Consider the following 25,427-nt stretch of genomic DNA (forward strand, 5'->3'; position numbering starts at 1 on the left):
CTTTTCTTTTTTTTTTTTTTTTTTTTGTCTTTTCTTTTTTGGAACTGGGGATCAAACCCAGAGCTTTGAGAATGTGGGCAAACACTTTGCAGCTATATTACATTCCAGCCCAACATTTTCCCTATTCTCAAACAAGGAAACTATCACTTTGTTATGTTTAAGAATAGTTATTAAAATAACTAACATTTACACCGGGAAATTTTATGGGAAGCCATAAATTTTATGCACTAAAATATTAACTAAAAGCATCTCTCTCAATTTGGGGAACTTATTTTAGACAGTGATTCAGAAGTAGTTAGTAGAGAAGGGGTAGTCCTGTCAACAAATAAGGCCAATTTAAAAAAATATATATATCTGATAGACCCAACCTGATCTTTTCTTAAAATTGGGCATCTCGCCACAAAACCATGAAAAGATAATTTCGGCTTTACTATAAATTACTGCAAATTCTGAACCTGCTTGGAATGCTGACAGGAGTAAACATCAAGGATGAATAAACAACATGGATCAGCAGAGAAACTTGTTTGGACTTGTTTGGACTTGTTTGGACTTTGCAGTAACTCAGTGACTTTTTAGTGCTGGTCACAAGATGACCAGAGAGTGTGTCTATGTTAGATAAGTGGATGATATAACCTTTTTGAGTGTGGATGATGTAACCTTCTAAGTTGTGGTCATAGGATAATAAAGTAGTCAGGCAGTATGCTTATGTTAGATAAGTTAGGTGTGAACAACTTGTAAAGTATATAAGCGCGGGGGAAACTCCATGTAATTGCCCACAACTAACTCTCGCCGCCTGAGAGTAAGATCGTGCAGTTGTGTGCCAGCCACCTCGTGTATTGCTTTGTGTGGTGTGCGAATAAACCAGCATTTCAAAAGGCAATCGAGTTCGTGCTTGGTGTTCGCGTACGTCGCGGTCCGGGGTCCAGTGCAGATATCCGGAAGGGAACTCCTGGTAACCAGACAAGGCTGAGAAGCTGCTCGTGACAGTTGGCGTAGTCGGCAGGATACGGAAGAAGAGCTCCGGAGCAGGTAAATATAACCCACATGGCAATGCACAATTTCTTCTACTGAAAACCTAGAATGACCGTGATCGTCCGGCGTCTAGGCTGAAGGTGGAATGAAAGGGGAGTGCCCCCACCAAAATCCTTAGGAGGACGGTGGTCCCTGTGCATGGGGTGGCTTAAGGAAAGGATAGAAAATTGGGCACTATATAGCTGGCATCAGGGAATAAGTCAGATACCTTATAAGATAGAAACAAACGGGTTTATTGCTTGGAAAATTCATGTAGCTAAACTGAGGATCCTCTTAAAAATAGCAACATGGGCTTCAAGGAAGTAATAAAAGGATTTAGGCAGAAATGTAGAATAGGAGAACTAAAGCTCGAGCAAAAGGAATTAAAATCTCAATCGCCATGGCGAGGTATTGAAAGAATTGTTCAGGCAAAGATGCCTGAGTTCCAGAAAGGAACCACAGTTGAGGTAACATTAAGTAATCCTCAGACCGTCCAGCCCATAATGGAGCGGGCTGACAAGAAAGAAATCCCGGGAATATTATGTAAAATTATAGATGATATAGATGATGACAGGCTAAGAGGCAAAAGGTTAGTAAAAGAAGCCCTTAAAAATGGAAGTAATAACCCATTTTTGAAAGACATATTGGACCAACTGGAAGCTCCTGATAAGGCCAGCATGCCAGTTTCAGTAATTAAAACATCCACACCCGGACGGGGACGCCCAGATGGGTTGGAACAAGTTATTGAAACTAGGGACTTAACTAGACCTGAAATGGTTCAGTTAAGGCAAGATTTTTCACAGAAAGGTCAGACCGACGGAGACTTTTTGTTTACAATTCATAGTAAGGGAGGCGAGTCTATAAGACTCGCAGGTAAGGAGATGCAGGTGGTTAATATCCAGATAGACAATCCGAGTGTTGCGGACACTTTAGCAAAGAATATACAAGAGGACCCTGACAGGGTACGCACACTTTGGGATTGGATTGCAATAGCCTGGGCAGAGGCCATCCCACATATAGATTGGGGTGCCTTTGAAGGCCAGGTACAGTGGAAGAATCCCAGTGAAGGGATTAAGATAGTAAAGAAGTTAGCTATTTTTAGCAAAATTTATAATCAGTTTCAAGGATCCCCTTTAAGTGCTCACTTAACAGCCGCGCTCAGGAGAATAATTATAAAAGGAGCACCAGAACAGCATAGAATGATGTTGGCAACCATGCTAGCTGGAGCCAACACCCTATGGGATGTAGTTGAGTTCTTAAAGCAACATCGAGAATTACAACAAGAGCACAAAATGTCATTTCAAGCTGCAATGTCATTTCAAGCTAAAGCTCGAAACCCAGTCTGCTTTCCAACAAATGGTAACGGAAATATTAAATGCTACCAGACAAATAGGAACAGTCAATGTTTCCAGACAAAAAACTTCCGTTTGGGAGGCCCGCCTGGCCAGCGGAGCCTCCCAAGAAACAGAAATATGTTGGGAAATGGCAAAGACTGGAGAAAGGTGCGACCAGGACAAGCCTGGACACAAGGAAATGTTGCTGTAAACAACAGGCAGATAGGAAGCAGAATGAAGCCACAAAGGCCGGTGCCGCGAGGAAATCAGGTGCAGGGCCAGAGAGGAAGGTTTGGTTTAACAATGCCAAGGTTTGGAACATCCAGATGGCAAAACGGCCGGACACCCGGCCGTTCATACAATTAAAATTTATAGTTGATAATCAAGAATATACAGACTCCTTCCTGATAGATACGGGAAGCGAGGTAACAATAGTCAGAGATGATTTTGTAAATAATAAACCAGCTAAGGAAAAAGTTATAGTACAAGGAGTATCTGGACATAGGGCAGAAATGAGAAAAGAATGGGTAACATTTAAAATATATGATTTGGATTATACAATACAAGTGTTGGTAGGCAAAGTTCCACATGGAGTATTAGGAATTCAGGAAATCAGGTTATTATATGGTGAATGGTTACCTTTGAAGAGATTGAAGTGTTTTGAAACAAAAATTTTAAGTCAAGTAAAGATTGATCCAGTAAAATTGCCCCATACTCCACCAGTGTTTACTAAACAGTATCCTATTAAAGGAGGACATGAAGAGATTAGCGCCACAATAAAGGAAATGTTGGAAAAAGATATAATAGAAAAGGCATCATCATTTAAATATAACAGTCCAGTATGGCCTGTTATGAAACCTAATGGCAAGTGGAGATTGACGGTAGACTATAGGAATATAAATAAAGTAACCCCTTCTATGCCAGGTACTCTTCCAGATGTAGAGTCTATTTATGCTCAAATTAGGAATTTTTCACCTACTTGTTTTTGTGCTATAGATTTGAGTGATATGTTTTTCGCTATCCCATTAGATATTAAGAGTAGAGAATTGACTACATTCACTTGGGAATCAGTACAATATAGGTTTAAAAGGTTACCACAAGGATATAAAAATAGCCCAATTATAGCACATGTAACTTTACAAGAAACGTTAAAGGACTTTCAAGATAAAGGAACTACTAAGTTATGGTCATATGTGGATGATATATTAATTGCTGGGAAAGATATGACCGAGTTAAATAAGGTAAAGGACGAGGTAGTTACATTATTGAAATCAAAAGGATGGTCCATCAATCCTGATAAAATTCAAGGTCCAGCCACGTCAGTTAAGTATCTGGGGGTGGTGTGGACTACAGAAGGACCTAAGGTTCCGGATGCAGTAATAAATAAGATTTTGGCTTTACAGTCACCAAAAACCAAGACAGAGGCTCAGCAGGTGATGGGCATTTTGGGATATTGGAGATTACATATTCCATATTTGCAAATGATTCTGGCTCCAATACACAGGGTATGCAGGAAAGCTGCGGACTTTGTATGGGGACCGGAACAGAAAAAGTCACTAGAATTAGCTAAGGAATATGTTCAGACATATACCCAATTGTATGTACCTCAACCTGGTGAAGAAATTATAATTGATATAATATATGCCAATGACTTTGGAAATTGGGGCATATATACTAAAAGTAATAGTCAGACTAAACCAGTTGGGTTTTACTCCAAAAGATTTCCTTTTTCCGAAAACAAATACTCTTTCTTTGAAAAAACAGTGTGGACAGCTTATACGGCGGTACAGAGTCTAGGTTTTGTTTTAACTAATAGAATAGTTACATTAAGAACTCAGATACCAATTTTGGATTGGGTACGAACTAAGGAGGAAGACTTTAGAGGTTTACCCATGGAACAAAAAGTGTTGAAATGGAAATGGTATTTGTTAACTATAATTAATGATGCAACAGTGTCAGGGAATAATAAGACATTAAGGTTATCAGAATTAGTTTTTGCTCAGCCTATGGTAGAAGTACCGGTAGAGATTAAACAACCAAAGACACAACCTATTGGAAAATGGGGGGCAGTTGCTTCTCATAAAAATGCATGGTTCACAGATGGATCAAGTAAAGTAGTAGGAAATGTCACTAAATGGAAAGCTGTGGCATATCGACCAAGTGATAAAAAGATCTTAGTTAAGGAAGGCTCGGATGCCTCAGCACAGTTAGCAGAACTCTGTGCAGTAAAATTGGCCGTTGAACAATCTATCCATGAAAAGAAAAAGTATATACACGTTTTTTCGGACTCATGGGCAGTTTGTAATGGTATTGCCATATGGTCTGCAAAGTGGAAGGAATCTGATTATAAAATTAATGGAAAAGATGTATGGGGAATACATATTTGGAAATTTCTTGCGGAGGCACCTATACATGTAAAGATAGCGCACGTTGATGCTCACACAGGACGTACAGATGAAATATCCAAATTTAATAATGTGGCAGACAAATTGAGTAAATTTGACTCCGAAGGGCTAAAATTGGTGAATAAGGCCCCTTGGAAAATATCAGATAGAACAGATACAAAGATTCGGTTAAAACGTGACCCAAATTGGCATATAAAACTTCCTGAATTGAATGCTGATATTTCGGATGATGAGATCCGACAATTGCATAAGGAATTAGGACATATTGGAACACATGGAATGTTCCAGTGGTTTCAAGGAAGAAATATAAAAGTCACCTGGGGAGCATGCAAGCGTGCGATATCTGGATGTGAATTATGCGCATCCTCGGTACAACGTTTCCGGAGGAATCCACCCCATAATAGGCCGTCACCAAGAGGATTTAATGAAAAGGTACAAATTGATTATATTGGTCCTTTGCAGAATGGAAAATATGTGTGTACTATGGTAGATTGTAGTACCGGATTGGGACATGCATGTGCAAGTAGACATGCAGATCAAAGCTCTACTATGAAAACTATTTGGAGCTGGTGTGCAGCATATGGATGTCCTTGGAATGTGACTTCTGATCAGGGTTCTCATTTTACTGGTAGAAATGTTCAGAAATTAGCTGACGTTTTAGGAATTAATTGGGATTTTCATTTGGCCTATAACCCACAAGCAGCAGGAAATATTGAAAGGTTCAATGGATTATTAAAGACTAAATTGTGGCAGATAGGACAAGATGTGCCATTTGACAAGGCAATACTGATTGCAGTTTTTGAACTTAATTCTAGGCAAAGACTGCACAGGAGATCACCCTTTGAGGAAACATTTCAAAAGGACATCGATGTGCAGGCAGACGGGGACACAAACCCAGATAATATAAGACCATATAAGGTGTGGATACGTAACAGAAAAGATAACTCTGTGATTAAAGGTGAGATTGTATCACACGGACAAGGAAATACCCTATGGGTATCAACTGGAAAAGGGGACCTCAGATTAGTAAAAAGCCAAGATGTTGTCACTAGGTAAACGTTTGTGTGTTTTGTTTAACATATGCTTTGTTATCCTGATTGTATATTCTTGCTTGTTTTTGGGTGGATATTTTCATTGTAACGAATGGCAGACAGCTCTTTTGAATGGTTCTACTTGTTTTAATCATAAATTGTTGGTACGAGATTTGTTACCCTGTTATGTACTTAATTATACACTATGTTTCTGGTAATGGCACCTAGGACTTTGTTACTTTTGCTATTTTTGCTACTTTTGATAGCCCTGCAGTTCTATTCAGTAATGGGAAATCAAACTACAACTCCCACTACTTTTACTACTACGACTCCATATTATTTTGGTATCAGGAACATTAACCTGACCAAGTATTCTTACAAAGATTGGATCTTCAATTATATTAATTTCACTCATTCACTTCAAGAGTGTAATAATTCTTGTGCAGTAATACCACAATATTGGAGAAGTAACAAATTCCTACAAAATTTTACTGCTATTAGATACCTGTTTTATCATAATTATGCATTTTGCCACCATTATAACAAACACTCCGCACCTAAGGAGTGTGACCATTTTTGGGACATCAATACAGTTGGGGTATATAGCCCAATGTTTAGATCTAGTGCGGATGGAGGATATTCTAATAAATATGAAACTAACCCCCTCCGATGTCATCTGGTACCTGGGATTATGGATATGTGGTCTTATAAGCCACATTTTGTGTATTATTATAGGAAACTTGGAGGCAAACCTTTAGTTAAGAGCTATAATGCTACAGCAGCAGTGCTTAATAATCCAAACCTTACTGTATATACTTTTGAGGAGTCTACAGAAGAGGATGACTTTACATGTATAAAAGCAGCAGAAAAGGATGTTGCATCACTGCCTTTTCAGGTTTGGGTGTCCAACAAACAGAATGATTATAATTTATTCGATTATGAATATGAAGAATATGACTATTCTTCATATGATGATGGAGAAGAAGGAGGTTCTGGTGAATTTACAACTACAACCCCACGAACAACTACGTTGGGGATAAATTTGTTGCCATATAATGATTCTAAGGAAATGTTGGATGAGTGGAAAAGATTGCCTAGACATTTACAAGGAGCTAGACCGTTGCCTAGATGGCCGCAAGTTTTAGTTGAACCCTACGGGACATGGTGTCCAAAAGAGTTACAGCAGTATCTAGATTCCATGAGCACTAAACAAAGGAATATGTCTATATATATTGAAGATGTGCAAAGCAGAATTCATTTGAATTATACCCATTATGTATCTTGTGTAGCGGATTTTCCTAATTTACCTATATATGGAAAGTTCGAGATTCTACAGAATCCTGATAGATCCTTAGAAATACGGAACCAATCTTATCTTACTATAGATAATTGGTGGAAAGTCAATACCTTAGGTACCGCCACTTGGCGATCACCTGTTGTGTTGACCGACCCTTTACCACAGCCATTTACCCATAACTTGGTTAAACCAGTGGCCACGCCTCCTAAATTAAAGGACAAAATCGGGTATGTTTGTATCCGTAGCATTTTTGGAGATATGCTTAACCGAACACAGGGACAAGCATTTATTGGTAGAGTTTGCTTCCCTGTTGATTCAACCTTCCTTAAGTGGTGCCAATATAGATATTATTATAAAATTGGTAATTATTCATCTGTAACTTATAAGATTCACACACAGGCCTGTAGGCTGGGTCCGGCTTACAGGACGACTGGGGTATTACATCCTGAATTTGGAATGTTTAATCACTCTGGATGGCTATTATTTGAAAACAAAACAAGGAGGTATGTCTTTAAAAATGCCAATAATGAATGGGACCTCTCAGAGATTGTGGATAGCCCGAAATTGGGACAGAGAGTGCATAGTCCAGGGTTACATGATTATAAATTCACCGTGGACAAATACATTGTTAACCAGACAGTATGGAAAAACTACACACAATATTATAATATATTTAATTGGACATGGTGTTATAATTTTAGCAGACAAAATTGTGTACAGAATCCTCTTCATGCTGTATATTTGAATGCCTCTCATATGCATCTTGAGGTGAATAATACGTGGCATAAGTTTGATAATCAGTCCTGGCAACCTGTATTGGTTGTCACACCTAAGGATATTTTGGAAAAACACTTGTATAATGTTACATTTCTGCAGGTAGATTATACTTATAATGGATCCAAAGGAGAGTCTTCAAAGTGGCCTTATTATAAATGCCAAGACTGTACCTTTAAGTTTTATGATAATTTCTTTGGGACTTTGATTCCCGTGTTTAATTTGAGTGATGACAAAATCAGAGTGAATGTCCATAATATGTCAATCCCGATGGGAGTTGATTCTAATTATGTGGACACTAAAAATGTTAGTTTAGCTATGGAAAGATCTATTTGCAGATGGTTTCCACATTCATGGCAATATGTGATTGGTATTCATAGGTCTATTATGCATAATGATTCCACGTACTATGATATTCCTCTTGATGTAAATATAACTGGAAATGTTTCCAAACATTATGAAGGTGGTAACGCTGTATTAGACAATCAACAGAAACAAACGAGGGATTATACTTTACATCCAACAGTATATTCTCTTGCATTTGTACCACCAGATTTGGATGAAGTTACTTTAGTGAATTACAAAACAGAAACTTACCTGGTAAATGCTGATGACTACTGGTCATTGAAGACTGGGTGCCCTAGAGCACAGCTCTGGGATACTATAATTAGATACCATGTGGATGTAGCAGATAGAAGAACTCTGAAATGGTGGTTGACACAAGGAATGGATTTCTCTACTTGGTCTAGTAAAATATATCCAGGAAAATTACCTTATTACTGGTATATGTTATTACCAGGAAGTGACAATGAATGGAATCTTTATGATATTGTAACACATGATGTTTTACATAATAATACTGATGTGTTTGATGCACATGCAGGTAATCATATTATATATAGTACAAAGATGGATATGCAGAAATGCTATATGGAACCGACCTCTTTGAATCCTTGTTTAATCGATAGAGGAGGATTTAATGAAACCAAGGGATGGGTTACTGCCCATTTCCCAAGAGCGGTCCTCTTCCCACGCAAGGAAAAGGACGGTAATTTTATGAAGACTTTAGAGGCTCCAGGATTTTTACCTTTATTACATCAGCCAGTTAGATTTTTGATACAACCACAAGTACAGCCAATTGTGTTACGATTGTCTGTTAGTGATTTGTTGAAAGGTGAAACTGTATGTCCTTCCTTTGAGTCTACTGTGTTGCCAGATTTGTTTTATTCAGTTCAAAGAAATGCAGCAGGACGAAGACCTTTGCAGTTCGCAGCGATTGGCGCTTTCCTGGCCGGAGCAGCTTTGGGGGCAGCGATCGCTGGAGCAATGACGGAGGAACTTCGAGTGGAAATTTCAGCTCTTCGAGGACTTCAGAATAAACAGAACTTTGTTATCTCACAATTATCTAAAAATCTGCACTCCGCATCTTTACTTATGGAAAGACTTTCTGCAGAACAGGAACTTTTGAAACATCATGTTGATTCACTAAGTAAGGTGATTGAGACTATGGATGCATCATGGAATGTACGTATGAAACAATTGGAGGCAACTCAGGAGTGTGAACATCTGCAAGCAATGATCACCGCGGGATTAGAAGAAATAAGACTGTTATTTAGAACTGGCATAGGCATGGAAACTGCATCAGCTATAACCATATTAGATCCTACAAAGGATTCTTGGTGTGAAACTGGTGTTTGCATGATTAATTTATGGCAAATGTCGACATCTAAGGTTGTAATAGGATATCCAACTAAGGCTATACCGAAGAAAATTGGTAAAGATTGGATAATACCGTTTGATAAGTTTTATTGGTTAAAATGGAACAATATGTCATATTATGTGCCTAGTGAAGCCACTTATGCTATAGGTAAAACAACTATTATAGCATATGATCTTTTCTCAGATGAACCTAGGACTTCTGATATAACTATATCTATGCCTCAGGCTACTCTGTTCGATCTTGGGAATTTTAATATGTTGTCTTGTTATCCTGAACCTTACATGGTTCGACGATGGCAAAACATTTCTTATAGTGATTCTTTGAGTCTGAATGCTGGTTGTCATGTACATACTAATGTCATGATGATGGAACATATGAATCTAACTGTTAAGAAACATCTATTTAGGTCTAAGGATTTTACTGCTACGCAAAACTTACGAGTCCTGACTCAGGTGGTTTATATGTCTAATCATACTTTTGGGCTACATTCTTTTGTACCCCAACCACCTCTGTCAGAGGAATATAAAAAGATGATGAAAGCAACAGAGGCAGCCAAGTCCATTTATGCTTCATTGGGAAAGGAAATTGAGACAGTACATAATCAAACTACTGAACTTCTCCAAAGATTTTCAGGTGAAACTCATAAAGTTAAAATGTTAGTTGATTCTGGATATTTGATTCCGCGTGACTTTCAGTATACTTATGATTGTAGTTTTGTAGGTTTCTTTAGAAAATTAGTTCATGCAGATGTGAGTTGTATTATGAGATGGAATCCTTTCCATTGGATTAAGGAAGGATTGCTATATGTATGTTGTTTTGTATTATTAGTATTATGCATTAAGGTTTGTTTAAAGATTAATAAGTCTGCAGGAAAGAAAACTTACATTAAAATGGATAAACTTCAACATTACAGAGACCATGAAGCGAAAGGCACTAAGAAAATTAAATCCAAGAAGGAGAAGGACGGCAAGATCGAGGAATTATTCTGAACAGTTGCACTATGCAAATTGTCATCTTTGCATCGAATTTCATGTAAATACATGGTTTTTATATAGTGCATATACACTGTTTGGGCAGGAACGTTTCTCTCTTTTATGTAGACTAGTAACCTTACGCAGTGGACCATGGTGTCCGCTGGATAATAATTTGGAGGGTATTGTACCTTCTTTATGTGTATTCTTAAATCATGTTTGGAACTGTATTCCTAATATTAATTCGCACTGTAATGTTTATTGTAGGTATGATGTACACTCGTGTGTTAAGGGTTTATTTGGATTGTTCACGGAAGTAATGAAGTCTGATCATGATTTGTTGACACAGCAATCTAATGCATTTGCTTTTTACATTAATGGGATTATTTCCCTTAGCTATGATAGATCATCGTTGTTTGGTGATGAGGTATTATGTAGGAGTTTTGCGCAATGCAGACGGAGGAAGACGTATAACCCTAGATCTTTGTTTGATATATGCTTAAGGAATATCTGTAAGCCTTATTTTGTTAAATTGTGGACTTATGTCGATTGTCACCAAAACTTACCCAGACTTGGTTAACGTTATAGAATTTCTTGAGGAACTATGTCTGTGGACCAGATAATCATCAGACGGATATTAGGACGCAAATTGAGGAACGACCTGTTGTTCCGGAAGGATCGCATGACTCCAATTCCGATGTTCTTGGAAAAAGATGTTGATTATCCATTTATGATAATTCACAATATGGTGATAGATTTATCGTTAGTGAAGGATTTGAATTTTGATGTTTATTCACGACTGACACATCCTTTTGTGCCACATGTGAAAGCTCCCTTTTGCTGTGAGATTCGTGCTATGCTTCATCCTTTTCTACACTCCTGTGTGGTCGGTGGCTGCATGGATGCCGTGGATTGCATCTTCCAATCTGAAGAAGATTGGTTTGGAGGGCCGCGACAGCCCATACGTTTCCCCGAGGACGGGCAACTTCCGAATGGACGACCTAAGACAGGGGACCGTACTTGTCGCTTTGATACATCGGCACCATCAGTACCATCGGCGCCTCCGTATCAAGGGGGTGGAATGACAGGAGTAAACATCAAGGATGAATAAACAACATGGATCAGCAGAGAAACTTGTTTGGACTTGTTTGGACTTGTTTGGACTTTGCAGTAACTCAGTGACTTTTTAGTGCTGGTCACAAGATGACCAGAGAGTGTGTCTATGTTAGATAAGTGGATGATATAACCTTTTTGAGTGTGGATGATGTAACCTTCTAAGTTGTGGTCATAGGATAATAAAGTAGTCAGGCAGTATGCTTATGTTAGATAAGTTAGGTGTGAACAACTTGTAAAGTATATAAGCGCGGGGGAAACTCCATGTAATTGCCCACAACTAACTCTCGCCGCCTGAGAGTAAGATCGTGCAGTTGTGTGCCAGCCACCTCGTGTATTGCTTTGTGTGGTGTGCGAATAAACCAGCATTTCAAAAGGCAATCGAGTTCGTGCTTGGTGTTCGCGTACGTCGCGGTCCGGGGTCCAGTGCAGATATCCGGAAGGGAACTCCTGGTAACCAGACAAGGCTGAGAAGCTGCTCGTGACAAATGCCTGCCCGTGCCTTGAACTCACCCATGCCTGGCTCTCTGACCAGATAGCAGCCCTCTCTGAAACTTAGTGACACCTCATAAATATTGGCCTTCCCTGGCCAGACAATGACCCTCTCTGAGGCTCTAATGGTCCTCATAAATTCTGATGTTGGGGGCAGCAAAAAATGAAAACTACCATTAGTGTGATGCTTGTCAGAGTTCTGTTATCTGTAACCCCCCTTTGTGTAACTTTCTGGGCTATAAAGCTGGGCTGTAGGAAAGCTGGGGTGCTGTCTTGTTCCCGCCGTTTTGGGAGGGAGAGGCAGCCCGGCTGGTCGAAATAATAAGCTTGCTTTAATTTGATTTTAATTGGAGTCAGTGGTCTTTTCTTGCGTCCTGGTCTAACATTATCATGGAACAGAGGAAGTCCAATCCATAGCTCATACCTCAAACCATACATGAAAAGGTAAATTAAAATAATTAAAAATTTAAATTAAAAAATTTAAAACTATAGGTTCTAGAAAAAAATGGGGAAAATCTTTGTGGTTTCATGTTAGTAAATATTTTCTACAATATGACACCAAAACTATAATCCATAAAATTTGAGCTTCACCAAAATTAAAAATTTCTCTTCAAGAAACAGTATTGTATAAATTAAAAGCCACATACTGGGGGCAAACATTAAAAATGCACTACCTATTAAAGGACTTACATCCAAAATATATAAATAACTCTATAAGTGCAATGGTAAGAAAGCGAAAAACTATAATAAAGATATATAAATGTTTAAAATATGCTCTACATGATTAGTTATTAGGTAAATGCAAACTTAAAGCACGATGTGTTAATACTACAGATCTACTATAATGTCTAAAATTGAAAAGACTGCAGAAAGTATTGACAAACACATAGATATACTGAAACTCTGATACACTACTGATGGGGTTTTAAAATGTTACAACCACTTTGAGGAATAGTTAGACAAGTTTTTGAAAATATCCTGGAGCTACCATAAGATATCTGACATTACCACTCAAAATACATGCACATACATACCAGACTGAATTTCAGAAATATGGTCCGTGAATTATATGACCCAGCCACTCCTCCTATTTACCCAAGAGGGAAAAAAAGTATGTGAGTATGAAAATTTTTTACTATATAAAAACATTTGTAACAAATATTCACAAAATCATATTTGTAATAGTTTAAAAACAATTCAAATACTCAACAGGTGCATGGATAAAGAAACTTAATTGTACAATAGGCTCAGCAATATAAGAAATGAACTATTGATTTACACAACAATATGGGTCAATCTCATTAATGCTGAGTGAGAAAAAACAGACACAAAAGAGTACTTAAGGATTTGATTTATATAAAACATTTATTTTACAAATATATAGTGGCAATGGCTTATTAGTGATTGCTTGGGGATGAGATAGCAGTGGAAGGGTATGGAGAAGAATAGGGAGGAAGGATTACAAAGGACCAGAGGGAGTGATGTAAATGATCATTATTTTGATTGAATTAATGGTTTCATGGGGTATATATACTTATGTTAAAATGTATCAAATTGTATACCTCAAGCATACACATTTATTGTATGTTATGCTTCAAAACTAAGATTTATGCATTTTTATCTTGCCAAATATTTTTATTTAACGAGAAATTTTATTTTTAGGAGATAAACATTAACTAGTTCAATGAATACCAGTTATAGGGCATCTTAGATTTGCTTACATATATAATTTGAAAAATAATAGTGATAGATATTTAAGTTTATTGCAATAGAGTGCTTTTGTTTCAGAAAAAAATTGTTATTTTCATTGAGCAAACAGAAATGTTCTAGAGAGCAATTTGGTACAACGAAATGATTTTTGTCATAATTATGAAAGATATTCTGGCTTATTTCCAGCACATTGTTAAATAGAATAAATTAAAACTATCTAAATGTATGCAAAGCTTAAATTTTCACTCCAATTCTTAAAAAGTTTTATGAGAAAAATGCAGATCTTTGAACACCTGGGAAGATCTATGAATAAACCTGGCAAACATAATTTAAAATAAATGGGGCTGGCTTATGACCAACTGACTTAGATTCAATGATTGAGCACAGAGACCTATCATGATACTAGAAATTCAATCTAGAAAAATAATATTATTTTGAACAAGAAGAGGTTTAAGTCCCAATGGAGAATGTTATTTGGGTGTATTTACATGTAACTAATGAGAAAACTGCCCAGGGCCAACCTGCTTGAATCTTAAAGGTGGTTGATGAGGACACCTACTTCTCCTCTATCCCCTTGAGCATTCAGAGTTCTTTATTATGATAAGTGAAAGAAGGAAAGAAAAGCAAATAGTTAAAAGCACAAAATTTACAAATTTACCATAGAGGAGATGACCAGCACTGCTAAAGGTCCTTCTTCCTGCTCAGGATGGTGTAAGCCACCTAAGAAATTAAAGTCTAAAATAATTAGTGAAGAACAAAAACAAAGTTGGAAAAATAGTTTCAAAGGATGGAGCACCTGATAGGTCTAGTCCACACAGGATCTGGAGCTAGACAATTAGAAAATGGCTCCCGTGGTTTATTTAAGGGGGTACCTCAAAGGCAGGATAAGATTTCAGGGGTGGAGTCTTGCTTCATGGTGTCTTGGCATGAAGAGATTTCCTTTAAAAAGTCACACCCATCTCAGAGAGGCTGTGTAACTGCAGCAGGTCACCCCATCTCTGGTGCTATGTGGGACTAGCAGAGCTTGAATAGGGCTCATAATATGTCTGGGCAGTCTTAGCCAGAGGAAATTTCCACTGGAAGTTCCCAGACACCAGATTCTCCTATTCACTAGGCTTCAATGCCAATCTAGTCCACACACAGCCCAGGAATGGCTCTTGACATTCCCACAATGATTTGTCAAGGCAACGCAGTGCAGAAACCATTACCACAACAATGCCAAATGTCTATTGAGTTGGTGATGTTACTCATTCATCATTCAGTAGTGTATCATTTATTCTCCATTTGTTAGAGTAGCTTCTATTTTTTATTTTATTGTTGATTTCTAATTTCATTCCATTATGATCTGATTGTGAATACAGAGTATTATCTCTGTCTTTTCATGGGATTGCCAGGCCCAGATGGGCCCACACAGACCTAGTCACTATCTGATGGATCTGGGTTACTCCAGGATTGGCCATGCTGCATTCCCAAGATCTCAGTGCTGTTCCAACTTGCAGAGAGACCACCAAGAATGCACTCACACAAAAGTGTGATCCTGTGAAGAAGCAGCAAGATGGCAGCCAATAGCACTTCCAACAGGAAGACCTCAGGTGCAGCCAAACCTTCAGGGACCCTGACACTGGACCTCCAGGCACTGGCTGGTATCCCTATATGGAGGTGGCCGCACCCTGAGATGGCGATGGCAGTGGACCTCTGGGCAGTGACTGGGTGGTGGTGGCAGTGGCACCCTGAGAATAGACCTCTGGTTTGTGGCAGCACTAGCAGCACTAGCAGCAACAGGGGCTGTGGCAGCAGCCACAGCTGAGTCTTTATGTATTTTAGAGGAAAATCATCTAAACTTAAGATTGTGGTAATGGTTGAAAAAAACATATGAATAGTCTAACAATCATTTTGTTGTACACTTCATTTTGTGGTACTGGAAATTGATATTGTATACTTTACTGGGTAGATTGTAAGTTATATGACTCAATAAATCTTTTTAAAAAGTTTATATAAAGAAGGTATAGATAGGGGCTGGAAATATAGCACAATTGGTAGAGGGCTTGCATAAGTCCATGTGTTCAGTCCCCAACACCAAAAAAAAAAAAAGGTATAGATAATTAGCCTAGGTCAAAGTAACAAAAAGAAAAAGAAGAAGAAGAGATTTCCTTTAAAAATAACCCAAATGAAACAAAACGCAAATAACTATATTTGGTGGTTTAGTCAAACAGAGAAGAAATCTTTCAAGTAACTTGAAAACTCAGTAAATATAAACTTGAAATATAAACTCAGAAATATAAACCTGAGTTCATATTTCTAGGAGATATGTGTTGAAGACAAAAAAAAAAATGTAAAACCACATAGTAAGCATATTGGTGTTTCTATTTTATAATTAATACATGTTTGTATTAGGTTCTTATGTAATTCATTAATTTATTCACTTTCCCATGAATAATTATGTTAATATCTTTAGGAATTCTAATTTCCAAGTAAGTGAAAAGAGGTACAAATATTGATATCAAATGAGTTATGGAAAATATTCTCTAATCTTAAATTCGGTTTATTTATCTTGCAGAATTTAAATTGCTTATACTAATATAAATTCATGATGCATTTTGATTTTTGAAAAATTTAGGTTATAATTTTATCCACTGTCAGATTTACTGTTTTGGTTTGAGTGAATGAGATTATTTTCTTCATTCTTTTATTTTTTCAAAGAGATAAAGACATGAATATTAAATAATATAAAATGTAGAGAAACTACCAAGGGCAAAAATAAATAATTTCACAGATTTTAGGAATCAACCATGTATACTTCATCTCTGGGTGTGGTGAGACCATCCTCATAATACTAATGAAGTATCACCCCTAGTACTCATCTGTTGGTGGTGATAATCCTCATCATCATCCTTATTGTCATCATCATTAGCAGCATCACCCTTACAGGAAAGAGGACTGAGTGGAAGAAAATTAACATGAAGGGAGAAAATAAGATATAGAAAAATGGACACAACAAAAGAAAGGTGGAGAAAGGAATGGAATTAGAAGAAATTTTAGTGAAGATTGAAAGAGGTAAAGGGGGTAAGGAACATAAAAATAAGATAATGATATTTGCAAAACAGTTTGCTGTTTATTAAGACCTTAATATGTATTATCTAAATCTAATCTTTATGCCACTTTTTTTACATGAAACAGGATTCACTTTATCTAATGTGTACATTTTGTTTTTAAGTATGTAATGGCTAAATTGATCTAATTTATATCACTTTCTAATGATGTCTTATATATGGATGAGGAGAGATGGACAGGGCTAGAAGAATACAATTTAATCATTAATATTTTTCTATTAAAGGTATTTTGAGCCAGCCACTATGTTAGTTGTTTAAAATATTATAAGCAAACAAACATGATATCTGCCTTTATAACTTAAAGTCAGTCTAGTAGAGTAAAAAAATCATTCTAACTTACAGAACCAACTGAAAAGTTGCAACAAATTTAGAGAACATGGTACTATGAAAACAGAATAAAATGATTTCCTGTAATTAAATTATTCTGATGACAGGTGTTTTGACAAATATGAGAAAGTTACCTTGCTTGAATCTGTTTTTTGGATACATTTCAACCAAATACGATTGCACATTAAATAAAGAAATATTTTCCAACTATGCTTGCATTTTAAAAATAAGTTTTCCAGGGCTGGGGTTGTGGCTCAGTGGTGGAATGTTCAGCTAGCAAGTGCAAGGCCCTGAGTTTGATCCTCAACACCACATAAAAATAAATACATAAAATAAAGGTATTGTGTTCAACTACAACTAAAAAATAAATACAAAAAATAATTTCTTATTAAAATTAAATTATTAAAATTTTTTTATTAAAAATTAAAACCTTGCTTATTTTTATGCATAGAACTGTCTTATCGTGCCACCATTTATTGAATCAGGTTTCCATATTTTGTAGTTTTTAATAAGAACTGGCTAACAAGGTCACTTAGAGGCAGGCAGAGAAAAGCATATTCTAAAAATGAGAATTTAACTACTACCTGTGTACCTGTGTAACCATCTATCAGTCAGGAGATGATTAAGGTCTGTGCCTCTAGTCCCTAGAGTTTCCCTTTTCTTAGACTTCTTGGAGTAAATGTTAGCTTTCTGCACCACTAGATAGAAGAGATGATGATCAAAATAAGATTTGTATTTAAAAACTTCTGCTCTACAAGAAAAAGCACAAAATTTAAACACTGAATGTCCAGTATTACTACTCTAAGACATAAACCCTGAATGAACCATCTTCTCAAATTACCCCAAATGGTTTCAGATTATTAAATCATTAATTATTCTAAAAGGCCATGATCTAGGTTGGTATGAATAACAGGAAGCTACAATAACAGGGATAACAGGAAACTACAATACAAATAGTTGAACTGAGTATTCTGGGTTCCCCAAGTTGACCAAGAACAGAATTTGTAAAGCTTCTTTTTCTCAGTATAAACATGTTTCTAAATGAAATAACCAGTGTTTATCTTTCCTAGAAATGTGGACTATGACCATAAGTGCTAAATAATCTATTATTTATTTCCTGCTTTCCCTATTTTTGAGAATCTTCACACTTAAGGTTTACTTTGTAAGATTTTATTATTATCCAAATTTGGGGTTTGGACAATTAATAATAATTGCTGTCCGTTATATTATTTTTATAAATATTTTCCATTTAATAATATTTTGATGAAAGTTTCAACACTATCTTTTCAAGGCATCCCTTTGTAAGTTTTCATATCTTTTGATTTTCCTCCATGAAATTCTTTGATATCTGTTACTGATTTCTTATTCAATTCCATTGTGATCAGAAAGCATACTTTGTGTAGTTTATTTCCTTTTTTCTTTTTTTTTATTTTGGTGACCATAACATGTACATTTGAAATTAATATGTATTTTGGCCCCGGGTGGTTGATATTGTTGTTCAGATTATTTATGCCTTTACTGAAATTGCCTAGATATTCTATCAAATTATAGGGGAAGGGTGTTGATATCTGTGGGATAATGAAATCATATGCTTCTTTTTAATTCTGTCAACTTTTGCTTCATGTATTTTAAAGATCTGTTATTAAGTATACATGCAAATTGGTGTGGCCAATTTGGAATGCAGTATGGAGATTCCTGAGAAAGCTGGGAATGGAACCACCATTTGACCCAGCTATTGCCCTTCTCGGACTATTCCCTGAAGACTTTAAAAGAGCGTACTACAGGGATACTGCCACATCGATGTTCATAGCAGCACAATTCACAATAGCTAGACTATGGAACCAACCCAGATGCCCTTCAATAGATGAATGGATAAAAAAAAATGTGGCATTTATACACAATGGACTATTACGCAGCACTTTTTAAAAATGACAAAATCATGGAATTTGCAGGGAAATGGATGGCATTAGAGCAGATTATGCTAAGTGAAGCTAGCCAATCCCTAAAAAACAAATGCCAAATTTCTTCTCTGATATAATGAGAGCAACTAAGAACAGAGCAGGGAGGAAGAGCAGGAGGAAAAGAATAACATTAAACAGAGACATGAGGTGGGAGGGAAAGGGAGAGAAAAGGGAAATTGCATGGAAATGGAAGGAGACCCTCATTGTTATACAAAATTACATATAAGAGGTTGTGAGGGGAATGGGGAAAAAAACAAGGAGAGAAATGAAGTACAGTAGATGGGATAGAGAGAGAAGATGGGAGGGGAGGGGAGGGGGGATAATAGAGGATAGGAAAGGTAGCAGAATACAACAGTCACTAATATGGCATCATGTAAAAATGTGGATGTGTAACTGATGTGATTCTGCAATCTGTATTTGGGGTAAAAATGGGAGTTCATAACCCACTTGAATCTAATGTATGAAATATGATATGTCAAGAGCTTTGTAATGCTTTGAACAACCAATAAAAAAAGAAAAAAGAAAAAAAACCCAGCTAACACACATACACACAAAAAAAGTATACATATGATTTTTTCTTTCTTATGAATGGAACATTTATCATTTATCATATCCTCTTTTATCTCTGGTTGTATTTTGTCTTGAAGATTTATTTATCTGATATTAATAATGGGTCTGCTCTTTCACCTTGGTTTTTTTTTTATACCCTCCTTTTTATTTTTTATTTATTTATTTTAGATGGTGCTAAGTATTGAACCCAGTGCCTCACATGTGCCAGGCAAGTGCTATACCACTGAACCACAACCCCAGTCCTTCACCTTCTTATGTTTACTGTTTACATAATATAATTTCTAATTCATTTACTCTCTTTATCTCCATAGCTGTACATTTAAATAAACCCTTATAAAAAGCAATAATTGAGTCTTTTTATTATTTCTTTATGATAATCTCTAAATTTTATTTAGCGTATTTAGCTCATTAAAATTTATTATAATTGTTGATATGGTTAAATTTAGATCTAATGTGTTGATTTTCATTTGTCTTTTCTATTTTGTTTCCCTTTGTTCCTTATTGCTAGCTTCTATGGATTACTTAAACTTTTTAAGGAATCCATGTTAATATATTTATTGACATTTTAACTCTACCTTTAAATGTAAACAATATAAACTTTTTATAGTCTGCTTAGGGTTAATACTACTTAATATAAAACACAGAAAGCTTGTACCTATATAGGACAATTTACTGCAATGCTCCATCCTTTTTACTACAGTTGTCACATAAGTTACATCTACATACTTAAATCCCACAGCACAAAAGCATACTCTTTTTGTCTGGAGGGAGAGGTGTTGTTCTGGGGACCAAACCCAGGCATATGCTCTACTACTGAGCTACATCTGCAGCTCTGCTATGATTTTTAAAAGTCACATGTATTACATTAAATAACAGTAGATAGTATCTTTCATATTTACAATTTCAGATTCTATTCATTTCTTTCTCATATTCTGAGCTTCAATCTGATATTTCTCATCACCCTGAGAACTTCCTTGAACATTTTTATGCATGTCTGCTGACGGTTAATGATAAATTCTCTAGTCTGAAAAGGTCTTTATTTTACCTTCATTTTTGAAGAATACATTTCACTTGATATAGAATTCTTGGTTGATAGATTTTCCCTTTCAACCCTTTGACAATTTTGTTCCAGTGTCTTCTGGCCTCCTCCGTTTCTGAAGATAAGTGAGCAGTCATTTAAATCATTGTTTCCTGTATTTATAGGTCATTTCCCTCTGGCTACCTTTAACATTTTCTAGAATACTCTTTTATGGAATAATGTTCTTTTCCTCCTTCCAACACATACTTACATTCCAGTGGCTGGGTTTGTCCTTCATTTTGACTTCTGGTTCTTCATGGAAGAAACTGTAGGATTTCTTTCTTTACTTTACTGTTTTTTTTTAGTTTTTAAAAAATTTGTTCTAATTAGTAATATATGACAGAATGCATGTTGACACATCATACATAAATGAAGTATAATTCTTGTTCTTCTAGTTGTATATGTTGCAGAATCATACCAGTCATGTAATCATATATGTACATAAAATAATAATGTCCAATTCATTCTACTGTCCTTCCTACTTCCACTCCTTCCCTCCCTTCACTCGTCTCTATTTTTCTCTAGCCCCGCTCCCCAACCACTTATTGTGAATTAGTATCCGCACATCAGAGAAAACATTTGGCTTCTGGTTTTGGGGACTGGCTTATTTCACTTAGCATGATACTCTCCAGCTCCGTCCATTTACTGGCAAATGCCATCGTTTCATTCTTCTTTACAGCTGAGTAATATTCTACTGTGTATATATACCACATTTTCTTTATCTATTTGTCTGTTGAAGGGCATCTAGGTTGGTTCCATAGTTTGGCTATTGTGAGCTGAGCTGCTATCAACGTTGATGTGGCTGTGTCACTATAGTATGCTGATAAGTCCTTTGGGCATAGACCTAGGAGTGGGATAGCTGGGTCAAATGGTGGTTCCATTCCAAGTTTTCTAAGGAATCTCCATACTGCTTTCCATAATGGTTGCACAAATTTGCAGTCCACCAGCAATGTGTGAATGTACCTTTTCCCTACATCTTTGCCAACCTTTATTGTTCCTTATATTCTTGATAATTGCCATTCTTACTCTAAAATTTTAGAGTAGCTTTGATTTTCATTTCTCTAATTGGTAAAGATGTTGAACATTTTTTTTCATATATTTGTTAATTGATTGTATTTCTTCTGTGAAGTGCCTGTTCAGTTCCTTAGTCCACTCATTAATTGGGTTATTTATTTATTTTCTATTGGAATTTCAGGTACTCCATACAGTGTCTGCTATGGTTTTACCTCAATCGAAAAGTCTTTCTTCACCTTGTTAAGTCTTATTCATTGACCAAGACTCAGCTTAATCATCATCTTTTCAAAAGGCTTCTCTAAATAGCTAGGTTCATGTGGATGTGTCCAGAAGTTGGGAATGTATTTGTAGGCATTTAATAGAAAATATTATTACAGCAACTTGAAGGAAAAAAGAACTGAGTTGAATTTTCTCATACGATAAGAAATTCAGAGGTAGGCAATTCAAAACTGATATAACTACACAGATGAGGGACCTATTTTTTTTCTATCTAATCTGCTATTCAAAGAAAGCTTTTGTCATCATAGTCTCAGAGGAAAATTTATGTCCTTGTGAATTACTTTCATTTTCCATGTAGGCAGAATAGTCAAGAACAATTGATAGGTTGACTAACTCATCCCAGTTTGCCTGAGACTTGCTCATTCTTAACCCTGAAAGATAAAATAAAAGAGAAAGAAAAATCACATGAGTTGTCACACATAGTGTTTGTTTTCCATGCATAAAATATAGTCTATAAGACTGAAAAATAAGAATCATAGTCTATTCATCCTTCTATGTAGATGAGATTTGACCAAGCTATGGTTGCAACTCATATTCACAATTTTGGATTATAATATATTGCTATATTATTTGGATCATGACATTAACAATATAGTTGATTATTTCCAGAGATTTCTATTCCAAAATTTATTTAGGTAATTTTTCTTAGGATCTATTCCTAGGAATGGCTGAATTAAATATTAATATCACTCTTGATTATTTTACCAAGCTTGTAAAGTTCAATATTTTTATTATCAAAGTACATAAAATAAAAGGAAAAATCAGAAATACATATTTCTTTTAACATTTTCAAATGTAAGTGAAAACAGTAAGATAAAAACAAAATAAACTCAAAGAAATCTCAGTGCTCTGATATATCCAATTAGTAAAACCATAAATTGAAACATAAATATATTAAAATTAAAAAATAATCATTTATATTTATGGTAAACACACTAGAATAAAATTTAAATATTGATGTTTCAGAGAAGAAATGTATTCCTTAAGTGTGAAATTGCCTTCATCAGACTGTTTCTGATATCAAAGAAGTTGAAGGACATAAAAAATAATAATCAATGGTACATATTCCAAGGAAATTTAAACTTATTTCTAGCCTGTTCATTAATTGTTTCTGTCAAGTCATAAAATATCATTTCCTAGCCCTAGGAGCAGGATATATATCTTTCCATGATAAGCATAAACTATAAAATATGGCTAATAATTGTGTAAATTCTTTCTTAAATAATCTAATATTATGTAAGCACACTTAAGGATATGTAGCATGTATACAGTTTTTTAAAGCCATGAAACAAACATAATACCTAGTATTTTCTTTTTTCTTGCCTCATTTTTCCCTCCGTTTTTGTATGAACTGCTGATCACAAAGAGTGAATTCTAATAAAGTAATCCTTAACTTTTAATCAGAACGCTTTCATACATTTTTCTCTTAAGCCTAAGAATTATTTGACACAAATGCCCCTCAGTAATGTTTCAGCAATGCTAAATATGTGGGGGGTTTTTCTACAAATGAAAACAAGAATTCATTTTCTTGACTAGAAATTAAATATATTTTTAGTAATATTCTCTGACCCCAAGACTTCCAAGGAGCTACTCCTCTGACTTCAGTTGCCAAATAAGTCTAAGTAGGTATATAACTGTCTTTCCCAAAGGATTGGAAATAAAACCTGCTAGAAAAACTTGGTTTAGGTATATATGGATATTTGAACAGATGTGGCTGTTTTTAATGACTTTTAATAAGTGATTAATTGAGAAGATGTAAGAGTTTCCAATTATATGAACTGTTTGATGACCCCCATCTCAAGTCTGGGCCCATCCCTTCCTCTCAATCTTAAAGCCACAGTCTAATCCAGGCCTTAGAAAACATTCTCTATCCTCAGATTATTAACTTTAAATCTGGAGTTCACTTCCAAATTCAACTTCCAAATTTAAATTCACTTCCAAATTGACAAATTCAACTCCCTTCTGAACCCAGTATTTTGAATATCATTGTCTCACCAGTTGGTACTCTTAACCACTAAGATATACTGTTTACTCAAATTCCTGCAATGTCAATTATCTGTTAGCAATAAAGAGCAATATAAGTTAGGATCTTTCTCAACTTTTTCCACCTGAGAGCTCCAACAGCCAAAATACTGCACATGATTATATTGGTATACCTACATGTTCAACTCCCAAAGGTCTAACATGCAAAGCTTAGGTGAACTTTCCATCACAATGAGATAGCATAATGTTATAAAATCTCTTAGTGAATACCACAGTTTGAATCTTGAGTCCCCTAAAGGTCCCTATGGGTGAAGGCTTGGTCTCCAAAGTGGTGGTATCAGAAGTGGTAGAAACCTTAAGAGGTGGACTAAATGGAAGATCTTCAGGTCACTGGGGCACGTCCTCAAAGGGGATTGTGGGATCCTGATCTCTTTCTCTGCCTCTTTCGTTATGTCTATGAGGTCAGTGGATTTGCTCTGCCACATGACCCTACCAAAAATGTGCTGCCTTGACACAGGACTAATAGCAATGGAGCCAACTGATAATGGAATAAAACCTCCAAAATTAAGAGCCAAACTAAACTTTTCTCCTTTATAAGTTGACTATCTCAGGTATTCATTATAGTGAAAGAAAGCTGACTAACCCGGAATTATTCTTATTTGTAAAATTACTCTGTTTCATTAGAAGTTTATCATGTTCACTAGCATTAGAACTCTTATTTGGATAGCTGCTCATGGAAACAAGACTTCATGTTACATCTTTTTACCTGAAAATGAAAAATTATTTTTCAGTCAACCTTATTATTCCATAGTTAGTCTAGAAGTATAAAAGAACCATTTCCCGTGTATTAGAATCAAGAAATCACACACAGAAAATTAATGTATGATAGTATAACTTTCCCTATTATATTTACTTCTTGCCAAATCTTTAAGTCAATGTACATTTGTAGGCAAATTCTAAGTAATGTTAAAGAAGGCATCTTTTGTCTCAGTACATGGAAGTATTAGGAAAGTTACAAATAAATAAGGTCAGTCAAGAGACAATATAAACTGGTGGAAACTTCAGTTTTACAAACGTGTATACATTCATCTGGCTTAATTAATAAGGCCCCAAAGTTCAGCACAGGTATGTGCCATGTATTCAATAAATGCTTATAAAATACTATGAAGAATAACTTTTTATTTTCTACTAAAATGGTATTTATGTGGGCTGAAGAGTAGAATGTACTATGAGACAAGTAGAAAACA

At 35.8% G+C, this 25,427-nt stretch overlaps 1 protein-coding gene across 1 annotated transcript in view; it reads left to right on the plus strand.

The window, feature by feature from the left end:
- The first annotated feature begins 1,047 nt into the window (after positions 1–1,047).
- LOC139705479 (uncharacterized) overlaps positions 1,048–25,427 on the plus strand; it is a 171,980-nt gene continuing 147,600 nt past the window's right edge. Inside the window, exons 1-2 of the mRNA XM_071611715.1 lie at positions 1,048–1,884; positions 12,118–12,137. Of these exons, the coding sequence (XP_071467816.1) occupies positions 1,320–1,884; positions 12,118–12,137 (585 nt within the window). The 5' untranslated portion in view covers positions 1,048–1,319. The remainder of the gene's footprint in view (positions 1,885–12,117; positions 12,138–25,427) is intronic.

This window comes from Marmota flaviventris, chromosome 4, assembly GCF_047511675.1.
Source record: "Marmota flaviventris isolate mMarFla1 chromosome 4, mMarFla1.hap1, whole genome shotgun sequence".
Classification (NCBI taxonomy): Eukaryota; Metazoa; Chordata; class Mammalia; order Rodentia; family Sciuridae; genus Marmota; species Marmota flaviventris.